The sequence below is a fragment of the Lygodium microphyllum genome, chromosome 13 (genome assembly GCF_053477565.2).
Source record: "Lygodium microphyllum isolate KBCC chromosome 13, Lygodium_microphyllum_v1.1.10, whole genome shotgun sequence".
Lineage (NCBI taxonomy): Eukaryota > Viridiplantae > Streptophyta > Polypodiopsida > Schizaeales > Lygodiaceae > Lygodium > Lygodium microphyllum.
Genome location: NC_141147.1, coordinates 5,414,229 through 5,436,751, shown reverse-complemented (window position 1 = coordinate 5,436,751; position 22,523 = coordinate 5,414,229). Strand labels below are relative to the sequence as shown.

The 22,523-nt window shown below is 41.9% G+C and overlaps 1 protein-coding gene across 4 annotated transcripts in view; it reads left to right on the top strand.

Annotated features, from left to right (window-relative positions):
• Window positions 1–22,523, top strand: part of DEG2 (DEGP protease 2) — a 143,957-nt gene that overhangs the window by 109,336 nt on the left and 12,098 nt on the right. For all 4 annotated transcript variants that reach the window (XR_015692822.1, XM_087690719.1, XM_087690718.1 and 1 more), the window contains 3 exons: window positions 5,097–5,179; window positions 10,682–10,738; window positions 10,861–10,964. Coding sequence is in view for 3 of the 4 variants with exons in the window: in XM_087690719.1 (XP_087546845.1) it covers window positions 5,097–5,179; window positions 10,682–10,738; window positions 10,861–10,964 (244 nt within the window). In the remaining variant the exon portion in view is untranslated. The remainder of the gene's footprint in view (window positions 1–5,096; window positions 5,180–10,681; window positions 10,739–10,860; window positions 10,965–22,523) is intronic.

The window sequence follows — 22,523 nt, the reverse complement described above, 5'->3', positions numbered from 1 at the left end:
GAGAGCAATAGCAGAGAGTGAGCACGTTTATAGGTACAATGATGAGTGCATCACTTTAGGTTTTTAGATAGATATATATGTGTAAGTACAAGTGCTAAGGGTGTGTTCACACCCGAGCACATTTAAAGGCACGAGGGCCTTTATTTCCAACCATTACATGCTTACAGTGATTCAGATTGGGCTGGCGATTTTTATTATCATCACTCTACTAGTGGTAATTGTTTCTTTCTTGGCTCATCTTGCATCTCTTGGCTTAGCAAGAAACAATCCATTGTTGCCACATCGTCATGTGAAGCTGAATACAAGGTAGCTTTCACTACGCGAGTTGAATGTGTATGGCTGAGATGTTTGTTAGTTGATCTTGATGTATCTGTCACAGAGCTCACTCCTTGTTTACTGATAGTCAGAGTGCCATTGCAATGGCACGAAATCTAGTGTTTCATGCACGCACGAAACATATAGAGATACATTATCACTTTGTCAAAGAGAGGCTACATGCAAGGGATATCAGCCTTGTCTACTTTCCTACCGACAACAATGTGGCAGACATCTTTACGAAAGCTCTTTCTCACGACAAATTTGAAGCATTTCGCAACGCTTTAAATTTGATCTCCTTTGGTGGATGATCCTTGTATGCTAATCACTTTTCACTCTAGGGGGTTTGTTGGGTTTGACTTATGCCTTTGCTCACAAAGGAGTGTTGGTGATCCGTAGTAGGACACTAGGGCACTTTTTACTCTCTGTCAAAGAGGTTTTTTCCCTAGTCACATTATTCTGTATTTGTGTGTTTATGTTACACAATTCAGTCACTTACCGCACTTTACACACTTTTGGGTGTGAATGCACCTTAAGGCACTTACACAACCCTAAGATCTAAGGGTTGTACTTTTGTACTTTCACTTACACACTAGCAAATACATCGTGTGTTTAGCTGTGTCTACACTCTCACTCTCTCTACTATTCACTCTGTTTCTAGTTGATAGCTCGGATCTCCATTTCTAACAAAGCTTTCTATGCATGATGATAGTGAGAGGATTGATGTTGTAATTTACAGCTAGGTTATTGGATGCCTTATCTATCTTTGCAACACTCACCCTAACATAAAATTTGCAGTAACTCAAGTGAGTAGGTTTATGAACAACCCATGTACAACTTATTGGCAAGTTGTTACGCGGATCTTCTGTCACTTGCAAGGTACTTAGACACATGCCTTGATATTTCCCAGGGGAGAGACTTGGAGCTACGAGCTTACAGCAATTCAGATTGGGCTGGAGACTTGGATACTAGGCAGTCTATTGATGGATGTTTTTTCTTTTTGGCCGTTTATGCATTTCATGGCTTAGAAAGAAACAATCAAAGTGACTACCTTGTCTTGTGAGATTGAAGACAAGGCAACCTTCACAACAACAATTGAATGTGTATGGTTGCACATATTGCTAGTTGATCTACAAGTTTTGTTGGAGGGTTCTACACCCATTCTTCGGACACTTTAAGTTCTATTGTAGTAGCTTGAAATTGTGTGTTTCATTCTCACACGAAACACATTGAGATTCACTATCTCTATGCGAGAGGGAGATCTTATGCAGGTGAGATCTACTAGATGTATGTTTCCACATGGGAAAATGCTACAAACATTTTCACCAATGCTTTACCGTGTGAGAATTTTGAGGCTTTCCGCAAGTCATTGAACTTGTTATCGTTTAGTGATTGATGATCCTTGTACTTCATCATGTTGGCTGTGCAAGTGGGGGTTAGAATTTGCCAATTCTAGGCAATGCCTAGTGTAATTTGTGTAGTGTGAACACTTATTAACGTGTCAATGTGTGGTGTGTCTAGCACTTTAAATTTGGTGACACTAGGCTCTAGAGTTATGTTAACCCAACTCTTGTTAGGGTGTGGGAGTTTGGTTAGGTCAACCTTAGACCTTAGCTGTACTTTGTAAATTCATTCACTGCTGTGAAATCTTGAGCTAACACTATTTATTGCTCACTATCTCACATTTCTCTCTCCTCCATAGCCAGTTGTATCTCACAGCCTGGAGGAGTGAAGACCAGCAAAAAAGCAGACAACAGCCTGAACTTGCTCTTGTGATGTTGTGAGAGGTCATAGAGACCAGGCGTCAACTGTATGTTGATGGAATGAACCTGTAGCAGCAAAACACAATTGTCTACTGCTGGATATGACCTGTAGGAAGTAGGGGTGGCTGTTAGGTGGGCAGCAAGTCACCAAGGACTGGCAGCTGCTGGGAAGCAACCAATTTGAGATGGCAGCAGCTGTAGAAATGGAGCTTGTAGGAGGAAGGGGGCCAGCACTCAGAGAAGAGGGAAAGTGACAGTGGGATGTGCACAACATGCCTTCTTATAGGGGGATTTTCGGTATTTTCTCTATTGTGAAAATTAAAACCTTTTTGGTCATACTTAAAGCTTTTTGGGGCTACATTAAGGAGCAAGAATTGGGCGTTGTTTATTCTAGCTGTGAGTTTGGTTGCTCAAGAGAGAGAACTATGCCACCTAGACATTGCCGAGCCTCATGGGGAAACTAGTAAACTGGCTGTAGGTGCTTAGCTTGGTGAGAAACAGTAATTGCTACCCCTCAGGAGTGGGGGATTAAATTTTTGAGACTCACCATGATCTACTTTTAGCTTCTTTTGGGTTTCTTCATCTTTGGTTGTTCCCAAAATGTGAGAGGCAGCTTAGACTTATTCTCTGGACAGATCCAGATTTTGTCATGAGTCCCCACTTTTTTCCACATTATGCACATTCACGCACATAATGTTGCATCCGATCATTGCCTATATATATATTGGTCACTTGTATTGTGCACTTGTTCAGTTAGTTGAGGTGTATTTGGCAATCAATTACATATTCATTTATCCCTCCATTTTGAGTTTGTCTTTCTCCCTTTCATCTTGTGGCTTGATTGTGAGTGTGTATTCCCATTTCAATTTTTAAGGAGAAAAATAGTGGAGGAGGTTGAAACACCTCAATACAGCCAACCTGCACACATGATATGATACAAGACATACTATCATAGAGTGAGAAACCTAAGCAGATGGACATTAAGCTGAATTATGAGCCATAGAGCACATTGGGCTCACCCATGAACTTGGGATGTGTAGCATATCAAGGAAAACTTGAGTTGTCTCAAAGGTTGGCATCCTATACCACTGCATCCTACATCATCCTATTGTGCGGATGAGATGGTCTATGGTCCTAGGATCCAAATGTGGTGTTCACACAAGATGTAGCACATTTGAACCGCAAAGTCCTTTCTATAGGGCTTCCTAACCAGCTAGCGTTAGGGTGCATTGGCACCCTAGGGGATGGAAATTAAGCTCAATAGATGCAATTGTTCTCGCCCATGAGCTAGGGTTGAGTAGCATGACTGGCCACACTTGTGACAAATGTTGGCATCCTTTACCACCACAGCACTCACCATCCTAATTTCCAGATGAGATGATCTATACACCTAGAATCCAAGTGTGTTGTTCACAAAAAAAGTGCCACATCTCAGCCTTGAAGTCCTTTCTATAGGACTCCCTAACCAGCTAGCCTTAGGGTGCTTTCACACCAAGTTCTTGACCAATGGTTATGCCGCATATTGCATGCATCGATTATGGAAGCATGTGACCAAATAGCATCGATTATGGAAGCATGTGACCAAATAGGCCCATCATAGTTGCATTTGTACTACATACGGACTAGTTCGTTCCATAAGTTTCATACGGTACGGTACGGTACAATATATTACCAATTCATACCAAAAAACATGCTATTTTTGGCTTATGAAGACTAGACAATATCTTCCAACTCCCAAGCCTTATGTATATTATCATAATTTCAAGCCTCTCTCACTCTCTCTCTCCTAACTTCCAAGATGAATATGCTATTCCAAGCGCCTCTCTCTCTCTCCACCCTAGTCACAACATACATTACTATATGGAGCAGAGGTATGGGGTTGCAGCTTGTACCACAGGTGTCTTAGCCCACTCATTGATTACATTGGAGTAGAGAGGGATTATTATGATGGTTGAGATAGCATGGAAAGGCCATTGATCATGATGATAGCACGCATGATTAGGAGTAAGCCCTCTATCCCACATCCCATTGTCAGAGCAGAGCTAGGGGCAACACCTATAATCGATGCATTCCATCTGTCTTCTAGTAGCACATTGCGAATGTTGTGCATGAGGTTTTGCCTTGTTACCCTCATGTATTCATCCTATTGACTCAAGTGCTAATTTTGTTTTAGCTCTAAACATGTGTTCTATTATCTGTAATAAAAAATAACCAAGTTTTTGTTTTATTTTCATACTAATATTGTACCGTACCTTATAAAATCCTAAGGTACCAATTAGTATTGTATTTAATCGTAGCGTACCATTTCGTACTTGACAACCTTGAGGCCCATTGTGAGATAAAAAGGTGTTTTTTTTTTGTTGGGGGGGGTTGGGGGGGTGGGGAGGAAGACGAGCACGAGAAGGAATGAGAGGGATATGGGGATGAAGGGGCAGGGTGACGAAGGGTCAAATGAATGAAGAGATGATCCTTTTGTTCATTCTTGAAAGATACGCATTTGTATCCTTCCACTTAGTTAAGCAAATTTTTTACCACACATAGAAAAACTTCCATATTATTAGTGATTAATCTAGTGCATGCATCCTTTGAAGAAGCTCTTAGAATAGACACATTCAAGGCCTAATACTTGAGAAGCAACTTGTATGAACACATTAGTATGCTATTCAAAAAGTTTGACCAAGCATAAATCACAATTTCTGTATTATTATATGTTCAAACTAGTGCATGTATTTTTTGAAGCAGCACCTGGAGTATACACGAATTTGAGATGAGATATGGGTCTCTAGAGACCCTAACAAAAGATGGGCTTAATGAGTTCCATTGAAATAATACCCGACTATTTAAGGCGGTGGCCTCTAAGAAATATGGGTGTGCATGTTCTGTTAACCATTTTATGAAATGATTATTTGCAATAGATCCTTCCCTTCTTTCAATTCAATGTTTTGTTTTGTTTTTTCTCTGTCAAAATATGAGACTAGATTTTCTATCATTTACATACTTCCACTTATGTTGTAGCAGGCTTTCCATGTTTGGGAGTGAGCTTGCAGAAGATAGAGAACCCAGACTTGAGAGCTCTTTTGAAAATGAAGCCAAAACAGAAGGTGGGTTTGTTACTCGTACTTTTTAAAGGTGAAACACCTCATTAGTTGACAAATTATTACTTACACTTTTTGCATCAAGGCGAATGACTCGTTTTTTCTAAAAAAAGGCCTAGCAAAATCTTTTGACAATGATCCCAACGTGTGCCCTTCTTTTTTAATGGCTCCTTCAATCTCTGGCAGTGTTTTTGACTTGAATCCTGTTGTCTGATGGAGAAACTGAACTTGACATGGATTAAACTCTTCTAGTCTTGTGGATGGAAAATTGGAAATGAGGAGTGCTTGTCACCAGCTTTCAGTAGATTATCATGCAATATGTTGGAGCTCATGTGAGTCATTTGACAAAAATTAACTGGGGTGGCTGTGTTGCCCAAAGCTCATGCAGTCAGTTTGTGTCCTTTGATATTTGGGAAGTCACTTTAATCAGCTACATAATCTAATAGCATTTCTCAAGCTGAGATAGCTGTTTAGCATTATAAGTCAAGTCTAAAAAGTTTTTGTATTCTACAAAGCTCCCTGCTGAATCATGCAGTCTTGTGCAGCTTGCAGTTGACCTAGCTAGATGATTCTATGATAGGTGACCTGTAACAGACTGGCACTACTGGATGCTGACAATTTCGCAAACTAGAATGTCCCCTTTGGCCTCTAAGAAACTTGTTGTGCTCTCTTATTGGTCATTCCAGTGGAGCACCCAGCTTTAGTTCTCCTGTTGCTCCACTTATGGAGACAAAGCCTCTTAATGCCCTATGTGGCTGATATTTCCTGATAGATATTTTGGCGATGATGTTTTTGTCATTTGTCTTTAACCAACTATGGTGGCTTGAACCATCTCTGCCCTAAGGAAGATGAAGATGCTTTGGAGGTAAAAAAAGTAGCATGTCATAAGTCTTTTTCTCTAGCCCGAAGGAAGATGGAGATGCTTTTGCTATGTTAGATATGGTCTGTTTACACTATTATTTGGGGATTCGATTCACCCAAAATCAGCATGGTATCATCATGTCACAGTGACAGTATGTGGACAAGCTCTTGCATAGATTCAACGTGTGAGACTCTAAGCGTATGAGCACTCCGATGGAGCTAGGGCTGAAGCTGTTCATGCATAATGGTGGTAAGATGCGTGATGTTGCTAGCTATAGCTAGGTTTTTGGTTGTCTTATTTATCTTTGCAACACATGCCGTATCATATAGTTTGTAATATCTCGGGTGAGTAGGTTAATGCACAACCCATAGACAATACATTAGCAAGGTGTTAAGCAAATCTTTCACTATTTGCAAGGTACTCACACATATGCATTATTTTTCCGCGCAGGGTGGGGGGTGTGGAAGATTTGCAGCTATAGGCTTACAATGATTCAAATTGGGCTGAAGACTCAGACACTTGGCAGTCTACTAGTGGACGTTGTTTCTTTTTGGGCCGTTCTTGCATTTCATGGCTTAGTAAAAAACAACCTATAGTGGCTACATCATCCTTTGAGGTTGAGTACAGGCTAACCTTCATAGCAATAGTTGAATGTGTATGGCTGTGTAGATTGCTAGCTTATCCACACGTTTTGTTGGAGAATTCTACAACCATTCTCTTGGACAATTAGAGTGCTATTGCAGTAGTATGAAATTGTGTGTTTCATGCTCGCACAAAACACATTGAGATTCATTATTACTATGTTGGAGAGAGATCTTATGCAGGAGAGATAAGCTTGATGTATGTTTCCATATAGGAAAATGTTGCATACATTTTCTCGAAGGCTTTACCATATGAGAAGTTTGAGGCTTTCTACTAGTTGTCGAACTTATTACCTTTTGATCATTGTACCTCATCACATTGACACTGCAGGGGAGTGTTAGAATTTGCCAATTCTAGGGACTGCCCAATGTAATTTGTGTGGTGTAGACACTTATTAAGGTGTCAAGGTATAGTGTGTCTAGAACTTTAAAAGTAGTGACGCTAGACTCTAGAGTAAAATTAACTCTAGTTGAGTTAGGGATAGGTCTAACTTACTTAAGACATATTGTACTTTTATTCTATCATTCTAGTACTTGAATCTCTTGAGTGTGGGACTGTTCCTCACTCTTGCTTATTGTCTTGTGTTCACACATGCACACACAATCTCTCTCTCTCTCTCTCTCTCTCTCTCTCTCTCTCTCTCTCTCTCTCTCTCTCCGCAACGTTTTTGTGTCACTTGCGCTACATGTCTAAGACTTTCAGGAAAGAGCATGGCCACACCCACAAAACCCCCAATACTACTAGGCTTTCTAGCCTATGGGCGGAATACGCTCTCCCATTTGTATTGACATATGTTGGGCAATGGACCCTCTTTACATTGATCTATTTTTGTACACATGGTTATGTCCATATTTCAAAAACTATCCTCAAAATATCGTGCATCTAGGTGTAATGCTCTTTATAATTCAATATTGGCATCCTAAGCATCCCACAGGCCACACATCGTTATCATGGCCGGCATTCTGCAATAATCACTTTGCCATTGTTATATATTGCATATTTTCCTTCCTTTCGTGCCTCTAGTATCCTAGGCATGCTTGCCCTTCTATATTCTAGTTGCACAGCTGTCAAATCTTCCTCAGGATATATCTCTTCCCCTTCTAGAGGTTCACACTTTGTGAGGAGTGCTCTCTTCTTAGTCAAACTCTCAAATTTCAGCATGAGGATATGCCCTCTTTTGCCCATTGACTCTCCCATGCACCGTGCATCTAGAATGGGTGTTTCCTTTACTCCCAATTTGTCACTTTTAGCAACTGCTTCTTCTTGTGGGGTATTTTCTTAGCCCATTCCATCACACGGATTCGGAGTACCCGACTCTTTCCTCTTGCTTCTTGTTGCATTCATCAATTTTATTTTGTTTGCATGTCCTCTGTTCTTTTTTGCCATCTCAATCCCTTGGGCATTTTTCTTAGTGACATGTTGCACTATTTCTATTTTCTTCCCCATGCCTTCAACCACATCTGCCCATGTGTGCATGTCTTTCTTGAGGCCTTCCATCTCTTTTTCTAGTTTTGGTGCATCTTATGGCCTTTGCACATCAAGTTTCTCTTTATATGCTGTTAGGTCTTTCTTGCATGCATCTAACTCTGATTTAAGGTGGGCAATCTCTTTGTCTTTGGTGATTATGCAAGCATTAGCATATTTTTCAAGCTTTCTATTTCAGTTTTCCAAGCTGTATCCAGTTTCACCAGGTTGTCTGTCATTTCAGCCTGTATTTCTGCCTTTATTTCATTGTATTTACAGTTTTTCTCACTCATTAATGTATATTTTCAGGTTTTTTCATTTCCTGCTGTATTTTAGCATACATTGATGCATGCATCTCTTTAATTTCAGCTCTTATGAAGGATTTCATGTATTCCATGCCTCCCTTGCATGTTTTCAATAATTTTGCAACCTCTATGCATCTTTTGATGCTCGTTGGTAAGATGTTGGTTCACCCATGTTTGCAAGCAATGTTTGATCTTCCTGCTATCAATGCATTTGCTTCCCAGATTTAAAATCTAACTATTATTGATGCATTCACAGGTTACAATGCTTTCAGCCAAGCTTGGACCTGCAGTATGTGTGTGTTGTATGTTTTAACTGGTCACACTACTCACTCCCCCCCCTGCCTCTCAATAATGTGATTGAAGGTGGCATCAATTACACACTCAGCCAACATGTATTTATCATTGTCAGTGTAGTACCAGACCAGCAGGTCACTAGTGCACCTTTGGAGAATATTATCACAGCCTATGTTCCCTCAAGTGCATGCTGTATTCCAGTCAGACATGTATTTGTCATTTGCATTTGCAGTCACATTTGCAGTGGCATGTTTCAGCCATGACAATCATATCACATTTCAGCCATGACCATCAGACCAGTGGGACCTGTGGAGACCCCAGAGAGACCATCAGACCAGCACAACCATGAGAGAGAGAGAGAGAGAGAGAGAGAGAGAGAGAGAGAGAGATGTTGGAGTTGGAGTGCGTAACAAGCAATGTGGTTGTGGTAGAAGAATCAAGCCACAACCACATTAGTCTCCTCTTTTTTCTTGGGGTCCCAACTTTTTTCAAGAGTAGTCTATTGCTAGGCAGTCAAGGAGGTGACAAAAATCCACTAGGAATATCTGATGCCATAAACGAGCTAGATCGACATTAGTCTGGATGTCGCGCTTCCTGCTCCAAAGGAGGTCTAGGCACAGTAGATGTTGATGTTATCAGAGGCATAGAAGGACCGATGGCCACTCACCTGGATCTTAATGCAAAGAAAGCCTCCTATTTGGCCACATGATCTAGAAGCTCTTGCCTCTTCTCTGGTGGCACACTGGGGCAAGAATCCAATCCTAACTTGGCCCTGCATGTCCATGGACATGATCTACCTACACTTGATGGCGTAAACCAATCCCTCCATAAGCATGTGTTGCAGTGTCTACCTTTTCTTGCACCATGAATAGGTGCTTGGAAAGAAGAAGCCATCTGTAAGTGTGAAAAGGAAGCTGGGCTGAGGTGCCTATGGGAGCGTCGAGCACGAAATTATTCCAAACTAGATGGCTGAGCGATGAGAAGGTAATACAACAAGCAGAGATGAGATGAAGGTTAAGAGTGAGAAGTTGTTGAGATGAGAGGGAGAGACCAAGAGAGAGAGAGTGAGACCAAGCAAGCAGAGGGAGGAAATGAGCAGGGAGCTGTAAACGAGTAGAGGAGAGGTGAGCTGCTGGTGACACAGGTGGACAGACAGCATTTGGATGTGAAACGACAAGTAGTCAATTGTCAACTCTTGCAGGAGCCTTTTGCATGCACATCCAAATGTGGCCTGACCATAACCTTGGTCTTCCCAAGCCTGATACTGAGGTCTCTTCATATCTGAAATGAGCACATTATTATGAACATATGGTAGTAAAGGTATTAGTATGACTAGGACCTCTTGTGCTTATTTGAAAGCAGTACAACATAGTGATTCATCATATTTCATTAATATGTCATTTGAAAAGCGGGTGATGATGAACAGCCACAAGCCTTCTTGAAATCAACAAGGAATATTGCTACATGCTGTTGATCCATTATAACTCATTTATATGTAGCCTGAAGAGTGGTGACACAGATAGCCACAAACCTCCTTGAAGTCAACAAGGAGCATTGCCACATGCTTGTGTGGAAAGCTGAGTTAGAGGCTCGACCTCATTTTCTATTGAGATGTTGTCAAACATGCTATGCTCCTTATGATTATCAGGTGGTAAGGTATTGCAAATGGTGTAATGCAAACTGATTATTCAAAACATGAATTTTGAGGGCTGGCTTTGCAAAATCGAGTTTCTCTTAAACTTGAACACCATTACTAATAGTTTTGTATAAAGTCTGCCCAACAAATTCTTGACAGATAGAGATGCTCCAACTCCAGTTATCAATAATAATATTTACGATTAAAGTATTGACAGTATGCAATCTCGTAAGATTCTGTTATGATTTTAGCAGTACACATACTCTTTTCCACTTATCTTTACTTTCAAATTATTTTGCTAACAGGGTGTTCTAATCCAAAAAGTGGAGCCCACTTCACCCTCAAAAAATATCCTGAAAGCAGTAGGAACAACACACTTGAGTAAACAAGTTTCTTTTATTAGGGCATTACACTCTGACAGCTTCTCGTGTAGATTGATACATTAAATGTTTTTGTTGACTTTTGTTTTGTTATATGTTGCAAGGGTGATGTGATATTGAGCTTTGATGGGATTCCCATATCAAATGAAGCGACAATTCCTCTAAGGCCAAGGGAGCAAATCGCCTTTAGCTTTCTTGTCAGTCAAAAGTAACTATAATATTATGCTTTTTGTTTTTTTTTTTTAAATAATGTTTTGTGAAGTAATGGTGTACATCTTTTTTCTCTGAAAAATGTATACATCTATATTTATGACAAAGAAAGAATAAAGTATTTACAACATCTTGTGGGGATCAAAACTTAATGGAGCACTTTACAGCTATTGTGAAGGCCCAATGAGAGCAACCCAAAGTCTTGAACAAGCATTAACTTCTCTAAGGCAGTTTCAAAGGCATTGTCCATTTCATCACCATCAAACCTTTGGCTTGTGAACAACCATACCCTTTTGATGATCACTCCTCTAACAACAGCCCATATTCTTCAAGCATTCCCAGCCAAGCTATATATCTACTGCAGAGACTCTCTCAAGGATCTGGACAGAGACTGCGCATACTCTTCATGGGAGATGGGAGAGAATACAGGGTAGTTCGGAGAATATGAGGAAGAGAAGAGATGCTTTTTTCAGGGCATGGGTTTCTGGCTTCTTTTTCCTCTTCCAAACTCACATGGTTTAGCATTATAGACCTCCCAAGTGGCTATTCACTCAAGCTTTGTAATAGACTTCCCCTTGTTATGTAATTCTTGATATGGAAGTCCCTTACAGGGCTGCTTTGTACTTGGTTTTTTTGCTTTTTGCCTTGGGACACATTGTTCTGAGGTCTGTTAATAGAAATTTTACTTTTCTTTGAAAAAAAAAGTTGGCTATATCTAGCTTTATCTGTGAGGATGACTGTGCCTTTTGGCGACATTAGTGAGGTTATGCGGTGACACTTTTATTGAGAAAAACACAATTGAAGTGAAAATGCCAAGGAGGCATCTTGGACAGCTCAAGAAATTCTGAAATATGTTTCTCCTTACCAGGAACAACACCTCTGGCAACTTCCCTTGGGATCTAAAACTTTTTCTATAGCCTTGCTGTTTCAATAGAGATTTATAATACCGAATGACAATTTTTTTAAAAATGATTGTAATTTAAAGACTGCCCGGTCCTTGCTATCCCTTTACGAGACACACACTCTGTGTGTGTGTGTGTGTGTGTGTGTGTGTGTGTGTGTGTGTGTGTGTTACAAAGAAAGGCATTGACTATGAGGAGACATTTGCTCCTGCATCCCGCATGACTACCATTCGGTCTATGGTTGCTTTGGCTGCCCACTATGGTTGGATTGTGCACCAACTTGATATTAAGACTGCATTTTTACATGGGGAACTTCAAGAAGAAGTGTATGTACAGGAGCCCCTTGGTTTTGCAGTTGTAGGATCCGAACACTTGGTATGTAAGCTGAAAAAGGCTTTTATGGTTTGAAGCAAGCTCCCGAGCTTAATATGCAAAAATTGATGCCTCTGCTCATTAGAGTCTACACTTTACGTATGTAAAGAGGGGGGATCCTTGCTGGTCATATATCTTTATGTTGATGATCTTCTGCTCACAGGGACACGTGCTAATCAGTATTTAGCATTCAAACAAAGTTTGCAGTAAACTTTTGAAATGTCAGATTTAGGGCCTCTGTACTACTATTTGGGCATTTAGTTCATTCATGATACTAGAGACATTGGATTGTCAGAGTCTAGATACATTGGTAGACTTCTTGAGAGGTTTGGCTTGTAGGATTGTAAGCCAGTTTGTACACCAATGGAGACTTAACTCAAGCTATCCTTGCATGATGACAATGATTTCTTTGATATTCATACATATGCTCTAGTAGTTGGATGTCTCATTTACTTATACAACACAAGGCTAGACATTCAGTTTGTGATTTCAGCCTTGAGCAGATATATGCACTGCCCATACATGTCGCATTGGCAAGCTGTGAAGCGTGTTTTTCGTTACTTGCAGGGTGCTAGTACTCTTAGATTGCTTTATGCCAAGGGGGGACCACTGCAACTACATGCTTATAGTAATTCAGATTGGGCTGGTGATTTTGATTCTCGTCACTCTACTAGTGGTATTTGTTTCTTTCTTGGTTCATCTTGCATCTCTTGGCTTAGCAAGAATTAATCCACTATTGCCACATCGTCATGTAAAACTGAATACAAGGTAGCTTCCACTATCGCAGTTGAATGTGTATGGCTGAGACATTTGTTTGTTGATTTAGATGTATCTGTCATGGAGCCTACTCCTTTGTTTACTGATAGTGAGAGTGCCATTGGAGCAAAATCCAATGTTCCATGCACGCAAGAAACACAAAGAGATCCACTATCACTTTGTCAAAGAGAGGCTACATGTAGGAGATATCAGCCTTGTCTACTGTCCTACCACTAGTAATGTGGCAAACATCTTCACCAAAGCTCTTCCTCGTGACAAATTTGAAGCATTCTGCAACGCTTTAAATTTTATCTCCTTTGGTGGATGATCCTTGTATATTGATCACTCTTCACTCCAGGGGGGTTTGTTGGATTTGACTCACGCCTATGCTCACAGAGAAATATTAGTGATCCTTGGTAGGACACTGGGGCACTTTTTACTCTCCTTATGAGGTTTTTTTCCCCAGCTTTATTCTCTTTTATTTTATGTGTCTATGTTACATACTTTGGGCACTTATCATGCTTTACACCTTTTAGCTATAAACACACTAGCAAGGGTTATACTTTGTACTTGCACATTACACTCTTTGATTATTTTATTGGAAGTTGTGTCTTCACTCTCACACACTCTCTTCATTGTCAAATGTACTCTCAGCTGAGCTTCGATCTCTGTGCATCATCTCACCTCTCACATGTGGAAAGGCTTCCCTTACAGTTTAAGTTATCTTACTTGAAACATCCTGATTTTAATGGTCATATGGGATAGTTGCTTGACTGCTAGTTAGCAGATTTTCCATCAGGAGGTAGTCGCTCTTTTAAGCAATTGATTAGTAATTTGAGTTTGCTTGGAAATATGGCGTTCACCATGCAACTCTTACAAACAACATCGGTAGGGGCCAGAGGACATGCTGGCCTTGGTTCCTTCATTGCTTCTTGATTTCTAAATGATGCATTTTTGACTCCATTGGCTATGAGATTGGTCGACCTAATTAAGTAGTTTCAATTGTGATCTTACCAATTGGCTAAACTGAAATCTTTGTCAAAAAACTTGCAAAATCTTTGTTCGAAAGCTTGCAAGATGCCTCCTATCAGAGCCATAAATTCTTTCAAGGTTTGCACCCTTCCCTTGCTGGGGAGAATATGGTCAAACTTCAACATCCCAAGGGTCACATGGTGATGGATCCATAGAGCATTGTTCACGTGTGCAAAATTTAGTTTTTGGATCTTCTTGGCTTGGCTCAGATTCCCTCTCCACAGATCTCTGATGCTCATGCAAATTTTTATCATTTGGTCAAGGATTGGGTTTCACCATATATCCATGTTTGAGGATGAGGTTATGGATGTATTATTGCATTTACCCATGAATAAAATTATGGTTGCGATTTTTTTAGTAATGAGTTTTCTAAAACTTATTCCACTTGTCTAGTAAAACCCTTGACTACTATGTGCCGGTATGTTTGAGAAACAGGAGTTATGCCAAAATCATGGAAGGAGGGAGTTATTAAGCTGATTCGAAAAATTCCTTTTCTGTTAATATTGAGACATTGGAGATCGATCTCTTTAATAGGGTCAATAAAATTTTCTTCAAAGCATTAGCCAATTGCCTCCACAGGTGTCTCCCTTGTAAGGCTCAGAGGGCATGGGGATCGAGACACGTAGTGGCTGTTAGCAACAGAAAGATAGAGAGAGTGAGCACGACGTCTAGGTGCAATTGAGTGTGTACCTCGTTAGGTTTTTAGATAGATATATATATATATATGAAAGTACAAGTGCTAAGGGTGTGTTCACACTCGAGCACATTTAAAAGGCACGAGGGCCTTTATTCCCAACAATCTCCCACCTAAAGGCAATGCACCTTAAGAGGAGAAAAGAATCAATTAAGTCTAGGTATATACAAAGCTGAAATACATATATCTATCCAACTCCCATCATCTGTCGGCAATGAGCAAACCGCTCTATTGAAAGACGCTTTGTCAGAAGCTTTGCAGGATTATCATCTGTATGCACTTTGATAAGCTCAATGCTCTTGCTGTCAAGTACATCTCTAATGAGATGGTACTTCACTTGTATGTACGTCTTTGCATGAAAGACGGGATTCCATGCTAGCATGATAGCACTCTGACTATCACAATGGAGAACGGGTAACTCTGTAATGCCAAGCTCTCCCACCAGATGTGAAAGCCATAAAGTCTCCTTGCATGCCTCAGTGGCAGCCACATACTCTGCCTCTATAGTAGACAATGCAACACACTTTTGTAGCCTGGAGATCCAAGAGACTACTTCACCTGTGAAGATAAACACATACCCAAAAGTAGACTTTCTGCAATCCGCATGACCAGCATAGTCTACATGCGTAAAGCCAACGACATATGCCTTTTGCTTTCCAAAGCAGACGCACAACTCCTTTGTGCCTTTGAGGTATCTCATAATACCTTTCACTGCTTTCCAATGCTTTTTACTGGGGTTTGCCATATATCTGCTAACCACTTCCACTGCAAAGGCAATGTCGGGACGTGTAGCAACCATAGCATATATCAAGCTTCCAACAGCTGAAGCATATGGTATCTTGGCCATTTCAGCCTTCTCATAATCAGATGTAGGGTTGCCCTCTACACCGAGTTTCACATATGGAGGCAATGGAACCCCAATTGCTTTCCCCCCTTCCATATTGAAATGCTGTAAAACCTTGGAGTTATACTCCTGCTAAGATAGATAGAGTAATCCTTTTGACCTATCTTTGAGTATTCACATGCCAAGAATGTGATTTGCATCACCAAGATCCTTCATGTCAAAGCTGCCATGAAGACTTTGCTTCAATGAGTCCAAGGCATGAGTATCCCTGCCAGTAATCAACATACAGAACCAAGATAATCGGGCTGCTATTTGCTGCCTTCTTGGGGTACAAGGAGTAATCCACTTGCCTTCTATGGAAACCTTGAGATTGCATAAATGTATTAAACTTATGATACCATTCTCTTGGTGCTTATTTCAGCCCATACAAACTCCTTTTGAGTTTACATACCATCTTCTCTTTCCCTTTTTCCACAACCCCTTTAGGCTGATGCATATATATGTCTTCATATAGATCACCATGTAAGAATGTAGCCTTTACATCCATCTGTATGAGCTTCATATCTTTAGTTGCAACCAAGCCCAAAATGGTTCTCAAGGTAGTCATCTTGACTACAGGAGAGAAGATCTCATTAAAGTCAATTCCATGTTCCTTCTTGTACCCCTTTGCAACCAAACTTGCTTTGTACTTTGGTGAGGAACTAGAAGTGACCTTTATCTTGTAAACCCATTTGCATGGAAGTGTTTTTTGCCGTTTAGGCACTCTCTCCCACACTCAACTCTACTGCTTGCACTTCTGACCTACACTTCTAGTGTTCACTCTCCCCTTCAAACTGGTTTCAGAGGTGTGACTAAGGTGTGCACTCTTCCCGAGGTCCGTGCAGGTCAGTTTTAGCTCGTGCATATGAAGAGAACAACAAGTCATCACTTTTGCAAGCAGGCGACAACAGGCAACAGGAGGTGGCAGTCAACGATAGATCATAGGCGTCAATTTTAGGTCAGTGTGGACCAGGCTATACTTCACGATAGCTGGTGGCAATGAGTTTTGACAAGCGGGACAGCAGGTGACAGCTCATGACAAGTCATACTAATCGGTGCAAGTCACTTCAGCAAGTTTCAGGCAGCGCAAGCTAGATTCGTCATTTTTTTAAATATTTTAGCAAGCAGGTTTCCCTATTCACTGACAGGGGTTCGCGTGTGTAAGCACAATTCACATATTTGTGCCTGAAAATTTGGGGCTTTTCCCAGATTTGGTGTTGTTCATGAGTAATAGTGATATTTGACTCGAAAATTGCAAAATTTTGTGTACTTTGACTTTGAAATTTTTGGGGTTTTTCACGTATTAGTGAAATTTTGCTCAGCTGAGCCGAATTTACGAACATTGGTGCACATTTGGACCCAAGAAATTAGGGGCTTTTGCAAAATTTTGTGAAATTTTGCTAAATTTGCATGTTCTATGCTCTCAAGAACATGTATTAATGCAATCGGGGCAAATTGGTCAAAAAAAATTTGGGCTTTTTCTAAAATTTGTGAATTTTGGCAAATTGATGTGTGAAATGCACGTGGGGACATTGCTAAAGCAATCTTGGTGCTGTAAGCAATGTGATTCAAGTTTATTATCTCCCACTTGTGAGATTTTGAAGAAATTGCAGAGAATTTTGGTGGTTTTTATGTATGAAAAGCACTTTTGGGCACATATATATGTAGTACACATGTTAGGTAGCTCCTATTGAGTTGATGTATTGCTGAGTATTCATGGTGCAACAGACTTAGTGATCATTTGCAGATTTGGGATTGTTGCAGATGTATTTTTGGTGATATTGCTGAAGTGGGAGTCACCTTCCAATGATGTATGTATAGAATGTATGCTGAAGTTTCAGTTATATTGATGAAAGTCATTCTTTCTACTGTTGTACATATATTTGAACCAAATCTTGCTCTTATTTCTTGAAATTTTGGGCTGAAATCAGCTGAATATTGAGCATATTATTTGCTGTCATAAAATACAGCATTCATACTTGGCACTTTGCTGAAAAATGGTCACTAATGCTTCTAGCAGCAGTGACATTAAATCCCTCCTTGAAATCAAGAGGTTTGATGGCACTGGCTTTGATCTATGGAAGGATAGGATGCACGGCATTTTGTTTCTGAAGGACTGTGATGATGCTCTCTTGGAAACTAAGTTTGCAGCTATGATAGATGAGGATTGGGCTAGACTCAACAAGAGGCCATTGCATACATTCAAATGGTTGTATCTAATGATATTCTTACCAACATTAAGCGTCTTGATATAGCTTATGCTATATGGAAAAAGTTAATAGATACTTATGAGAATACAACTCTAGTAAATCAAGTGTATCTCATGCGCAAGCTTGTGAACATGGTGTTGGATGAGTTTAAGCCAGCATCTGAGCACTTGAGCGCTTTCACATGGAATTTGAGTCAATTGCAAGACTCTCGTTTGCAGCCCTTCAATGATAAACTAAATGCTATTTTCTTGTTGATGAGTCTTTGGTTGCTTCAATTAGCAACCACCCTACTTTAACCTTTGATGGTGTTAGGATCTCTATCCTCAATAAGGAGATTAGAAGAAAGTCGAGTGGAGAAAGCAGTAGTTCAACCTATCATCTTAGAGGCAGAAAGAAGAGGGTAAATGCAGTAAAGGCAAAAGTAGCAATAAAAGGAAGTGCAAACAGCAAGAGGTTACTTGCTTTTAGTGTGGGCGTAAAGGGCATGAAAAGGCCGATTGCGTGTGCTATAAGAAAGAGCAAGAAAGAAAGAAACAACAAGAAAAGAAAAAGAAGGATCACAAGAAAGATGATAACAACTCTGCCTCAAAAGAAGTTACAAAGGTAAATATTGCATCTAGTGTGGTCATTAAAGAGCTCTCTGGCATTGAAGAGATACTTGTGGCAACCTCATGCAATGATGTAGATATTATGGCAGTAGCAAGTGATATATACATCACCAAAAGTGAGATAATTGATGCTTTCCTTTCAACTCATGTTGGGCTGTCCCAATCATGGATAGTGGACAGCGATGCCTCTTTTCATGTTACTCCCTCTTTGGAGTCATTTTCAAAACACACTATAGGTTGCCTAGGCAAGGTTTACTTGGGCAATAACTATGCATGTGAGATAGAGGATGTAAGCACCATTCACTTGGCCCTTGAAAATGGCCAAGAGTTGATTTTACAGGATGTCAGATACGTACCTGGCATAACGAAAAGTCTATTGTGAATTGGGCAGCTTGATGCAAGAGGAAATTTAACTACCTTTGGTGGTGGATCTTGGAAGGTCCACAAGGGCTCTATGCTGATTGTAAAAGGCAACAAAAGGGGACTTTGTACTATTTGTATTGTAAAGCATTACCAGGCAAGTTCTTGGCTGTGGCTGAAGCTCATTCACAGATGGAACTTTGGCACAAAAGACTTGGCCATATGAGCTAGAAAGGCCTTCACATTCTCTCCTCTTTAGGGAGATTTGATGTAAAAGGCTTTGGTCTCAAATTTTGTAATGATTGCATGTATGGAAAACATGTAAAGTCTCCTTATTACTCTGGTGTCGTTAAGAACTTCAATGCTCTTGATTTAGTACACTCTAATATGTGCACTATGCATGTTATTTCATATGGGGGTTACACGATACTTTGTTACTTTTATTGATGATTTCAGTAGAAAGTCATGGGTGTATGTGTTAAAGAGCAAAAAGAAAGTATTGGATGCCTTTAAAAGGTTTAATGCTCTTTTTCTTTTGCAAATAAAATATGGCTGATTATATTACTCAGAAAAACTGATTACAACGGAGTGCTCATGCTCAACAGACTAGCTGGAGCTGATGAAAGTCACAAGTCCATCATGTATACAAGCCTCTCAAGGCGGTTTGGGGGGGATGGGGGCAAGAAGCCATGGAGGGTGGGTGTATCGCCATTTGGGGCTGTCTGCCCCTCCATCACGAAAAACAGGTCTTGGCCGCCCCAAATGCGCATGAAATGACATCGGAGCTCCTAATAAGCCCTCGATTCGCCCTGCACCTAATCCCATCGGCCATGGAGGGAGTGGATGACGAAGGTCCAGAGCTCTATTAAAGTTGCTTGTACTGAAAGTCTCTCTCCGCCGAAAGCCTCGTGACACTGCGCCTTCCAGATATGCCAACTAGTAAGACTCCCTATGATCTCCCATACCTCAAAGCGGTCTGCTGTGGACTCTGGTACCTGGTAGATGGGTAGAGCCTCCAAACCGACCACTGTGTACGACCCTACCTCGATAATGAATATCGTGACGTCCTACATCCCGGCCTCATATAGAAGGTGGCGGCCCTAGTTGAATGTCTGCGAGCAGAAAGCTCCCCATGAGATACATCCAAGGTTGGGTGCTATACGGTGAAGGATGCCGAATACACCTCTCCACACGAGCTGTGCCGCCTCACATGACCAAAGACAGTGCTTTGGTGTTTCCAGAGGTGGTTGTGTGCAGCGCGTATAACCTTCCTCCTTTTGCATCTGGACAAGCCAACTTCCCACTGCCAAGCCTCCATGTGCCACCATAAGAAATATGATACCCTCCTCGGACTTCAACTATCCCAGAGGTGGCACCAGAAGGTCCGTCGGAGAGGCTTCGTGATGCCGTGCTCCGCCCAATCCATATCCTCTTGCATTAGTATGTGTCTGCCAATCTTGGTTGTGTACTCCAAGAACCTCGGTGGCTTCTTGGCGACCGTTGTGGCCGGCCATATCCACTCTCCCCCGGGTTCCACTCTAGCTCATCAAGCGGCCTGCTCTCCCAAATCCAAAGACGCCACTCCCTGAGCTCCTGCTAGAAGACAAAAGGATCCAACCGCCATGTCTTCCCTTGAAGGCCATCACCCGGATTCTACTCCATGAGAGGACAGCTAACCCCTCATCATGTTGCCCTCTCTCAAGGGCTAGACATCCTCCCTCCTGTACAGTGAAAAGGGTCCCAGGTGGAGCGTCGCCGCCCACTCTACTTGCTGCCTGCAGGGGGATGCCTGCTGGTGAGAACCTAGTGGCCCATACCTCTCCGGGCTCTATCTACTCTTGTCTAAGGGGAACAAGCCACTCCTGAGGTATTGTTGCGTCTATCTCCCTTCTCCTCAACTCCACTCCTCTCTGGCAACTTGATACTTCCCTTCTCGTCTACCATCCTGTACACCTTCCGCCATGTCCTAATGGTATGAGTTGGGCGGGCCTCCCATCCAGCCCACTGGATGTGGAAGCACTCGCCAAGCTGTGCTCCTTCCCAATCTTTGACCTAAGGGTTCTAGATTACCAGCTGATGATCTATCTCCTTTTGGCAACCTAGGGGACTCTCTGGATTAGGGCTTTACGGAGGCTGTGCCACACGTAGATCAAGCTACGCAGGAAAGGTGATCTGGGTGCGGGGTGATGTGAGCTGACGTGAAGATCCATCTCAAGGACGGCCTCCTCTCATTGATAAGCCTCAGTCTACAGTCGTGACGACCCTCCTGTAATAGGACCTTCCATGTCTGCCCTCCTGGTGTGAGGCCACACACAACTAGCTTGCCCAAGAGGGCCATACTCTGATACTTTGAATCTATGATCCCCAAGCCTCCCTGTGACCAATGTCGTATGATGGTCGCCCATGCCACCTTAGCCCTAGAATCCCTGGAACCGTTTGACCCGGACCAAAGGAAAATCTGCACTAGGCAGCGAAGCTGCACTGTGTAGGATGAGGAGAAGCACCAACACGAGGCAATGTACCAGGCCGTTTCTAGAAGAACCTGATTAACCACCAGGGCTCGGCCTGCTAATGAGAGGCGAGCCGTACTCCAGTAGGTCACCTTCCTCCGAATAGAATTGAGGACTAGGAGAAACTGCTGAGCAAGAGTGATGTTGAGTCCCGCCTGGAATCCTAGGTAACGGACGGTCTGCCCTTTGCTCACCCATCTAAATCCCAGGTGGACGTCCCACTCCGCGCTAGAGTTCGGGTCTATGAGGAAACCAACTGACTTTTATTAGTTGATTTTCGCTCCTGTTGTAGAACAGAATACCTCAAGAGCCAGCCTCACTCTCTCCAGCATCAACTCATCGTCCTCTATGGAGAGTGATGTATCTTCTGCATACTCTGAGTCTAACAACTCAGTCTCCTCTCTCACTTGAAGTCAGAGACCACATAATCTTCTCACACATGACCTGAGGAAATGAGACATCATATCTGCAAAGAGTAGAAACAGGTACGGGGCCAGGGGGCAGCCCTGCCAGAGCGATCTCTCCAGTTGAATTTCCATCCCTCACCTACCACCTATGAAAACCTTGCTGGTGGCCGATCTCTAAAGTGCGGAGACCCCGTGAATCCAAGCATGCGGAAAATCCAACCTCACCATGGTGCCCTTCAGGAATTCCCAGTCCACCGTGTCATAAGCTTTCTCCAAATCCAAGAGTAGTACGGCCAGTCTTTGCCCACTGTGCTGTGCCTACTCCGGCGCCTCAAAGAAGGTGAATACATTGTCTAGGATACTCCTATCCTGGACAAAGCCTGTCTGTGTGTCATGGATGATACTTGGAAGCACGGGGCATAGTCGCCTACCAATCATCTTTGCCAGTGCCTTATAGCCCACTGACAATAAGGTGATTGGTTTTAACTGGGAAACCACGGTCTTCCCCTTTGGGAAGAAGACTGATAAGGCTTGCCGAAAGACTCCCTAGCATCTGTCCTAAAGTGAAAATCTCTTAGAAGGCCATCAATAGGGGGTCCTTCACCACCTCCCAATAGGTGGTGAAGAATGCCTTAGAGAGGCCATCCTCTCCCAGGCATTTCTACCCGTCCTGTGTATGGAAAGCCTCCTCTAGTTCCTTCTCTGTGTGGGGGGCTAGAAGGGAGCATCCCATCTCCTCTATGGATGAGGGACAGGATGTAATCCCAGACCTGCTGCCTACATCACTGTCCTCTAGCTAAAGCTGTCTCCTACTGGAAAAGGC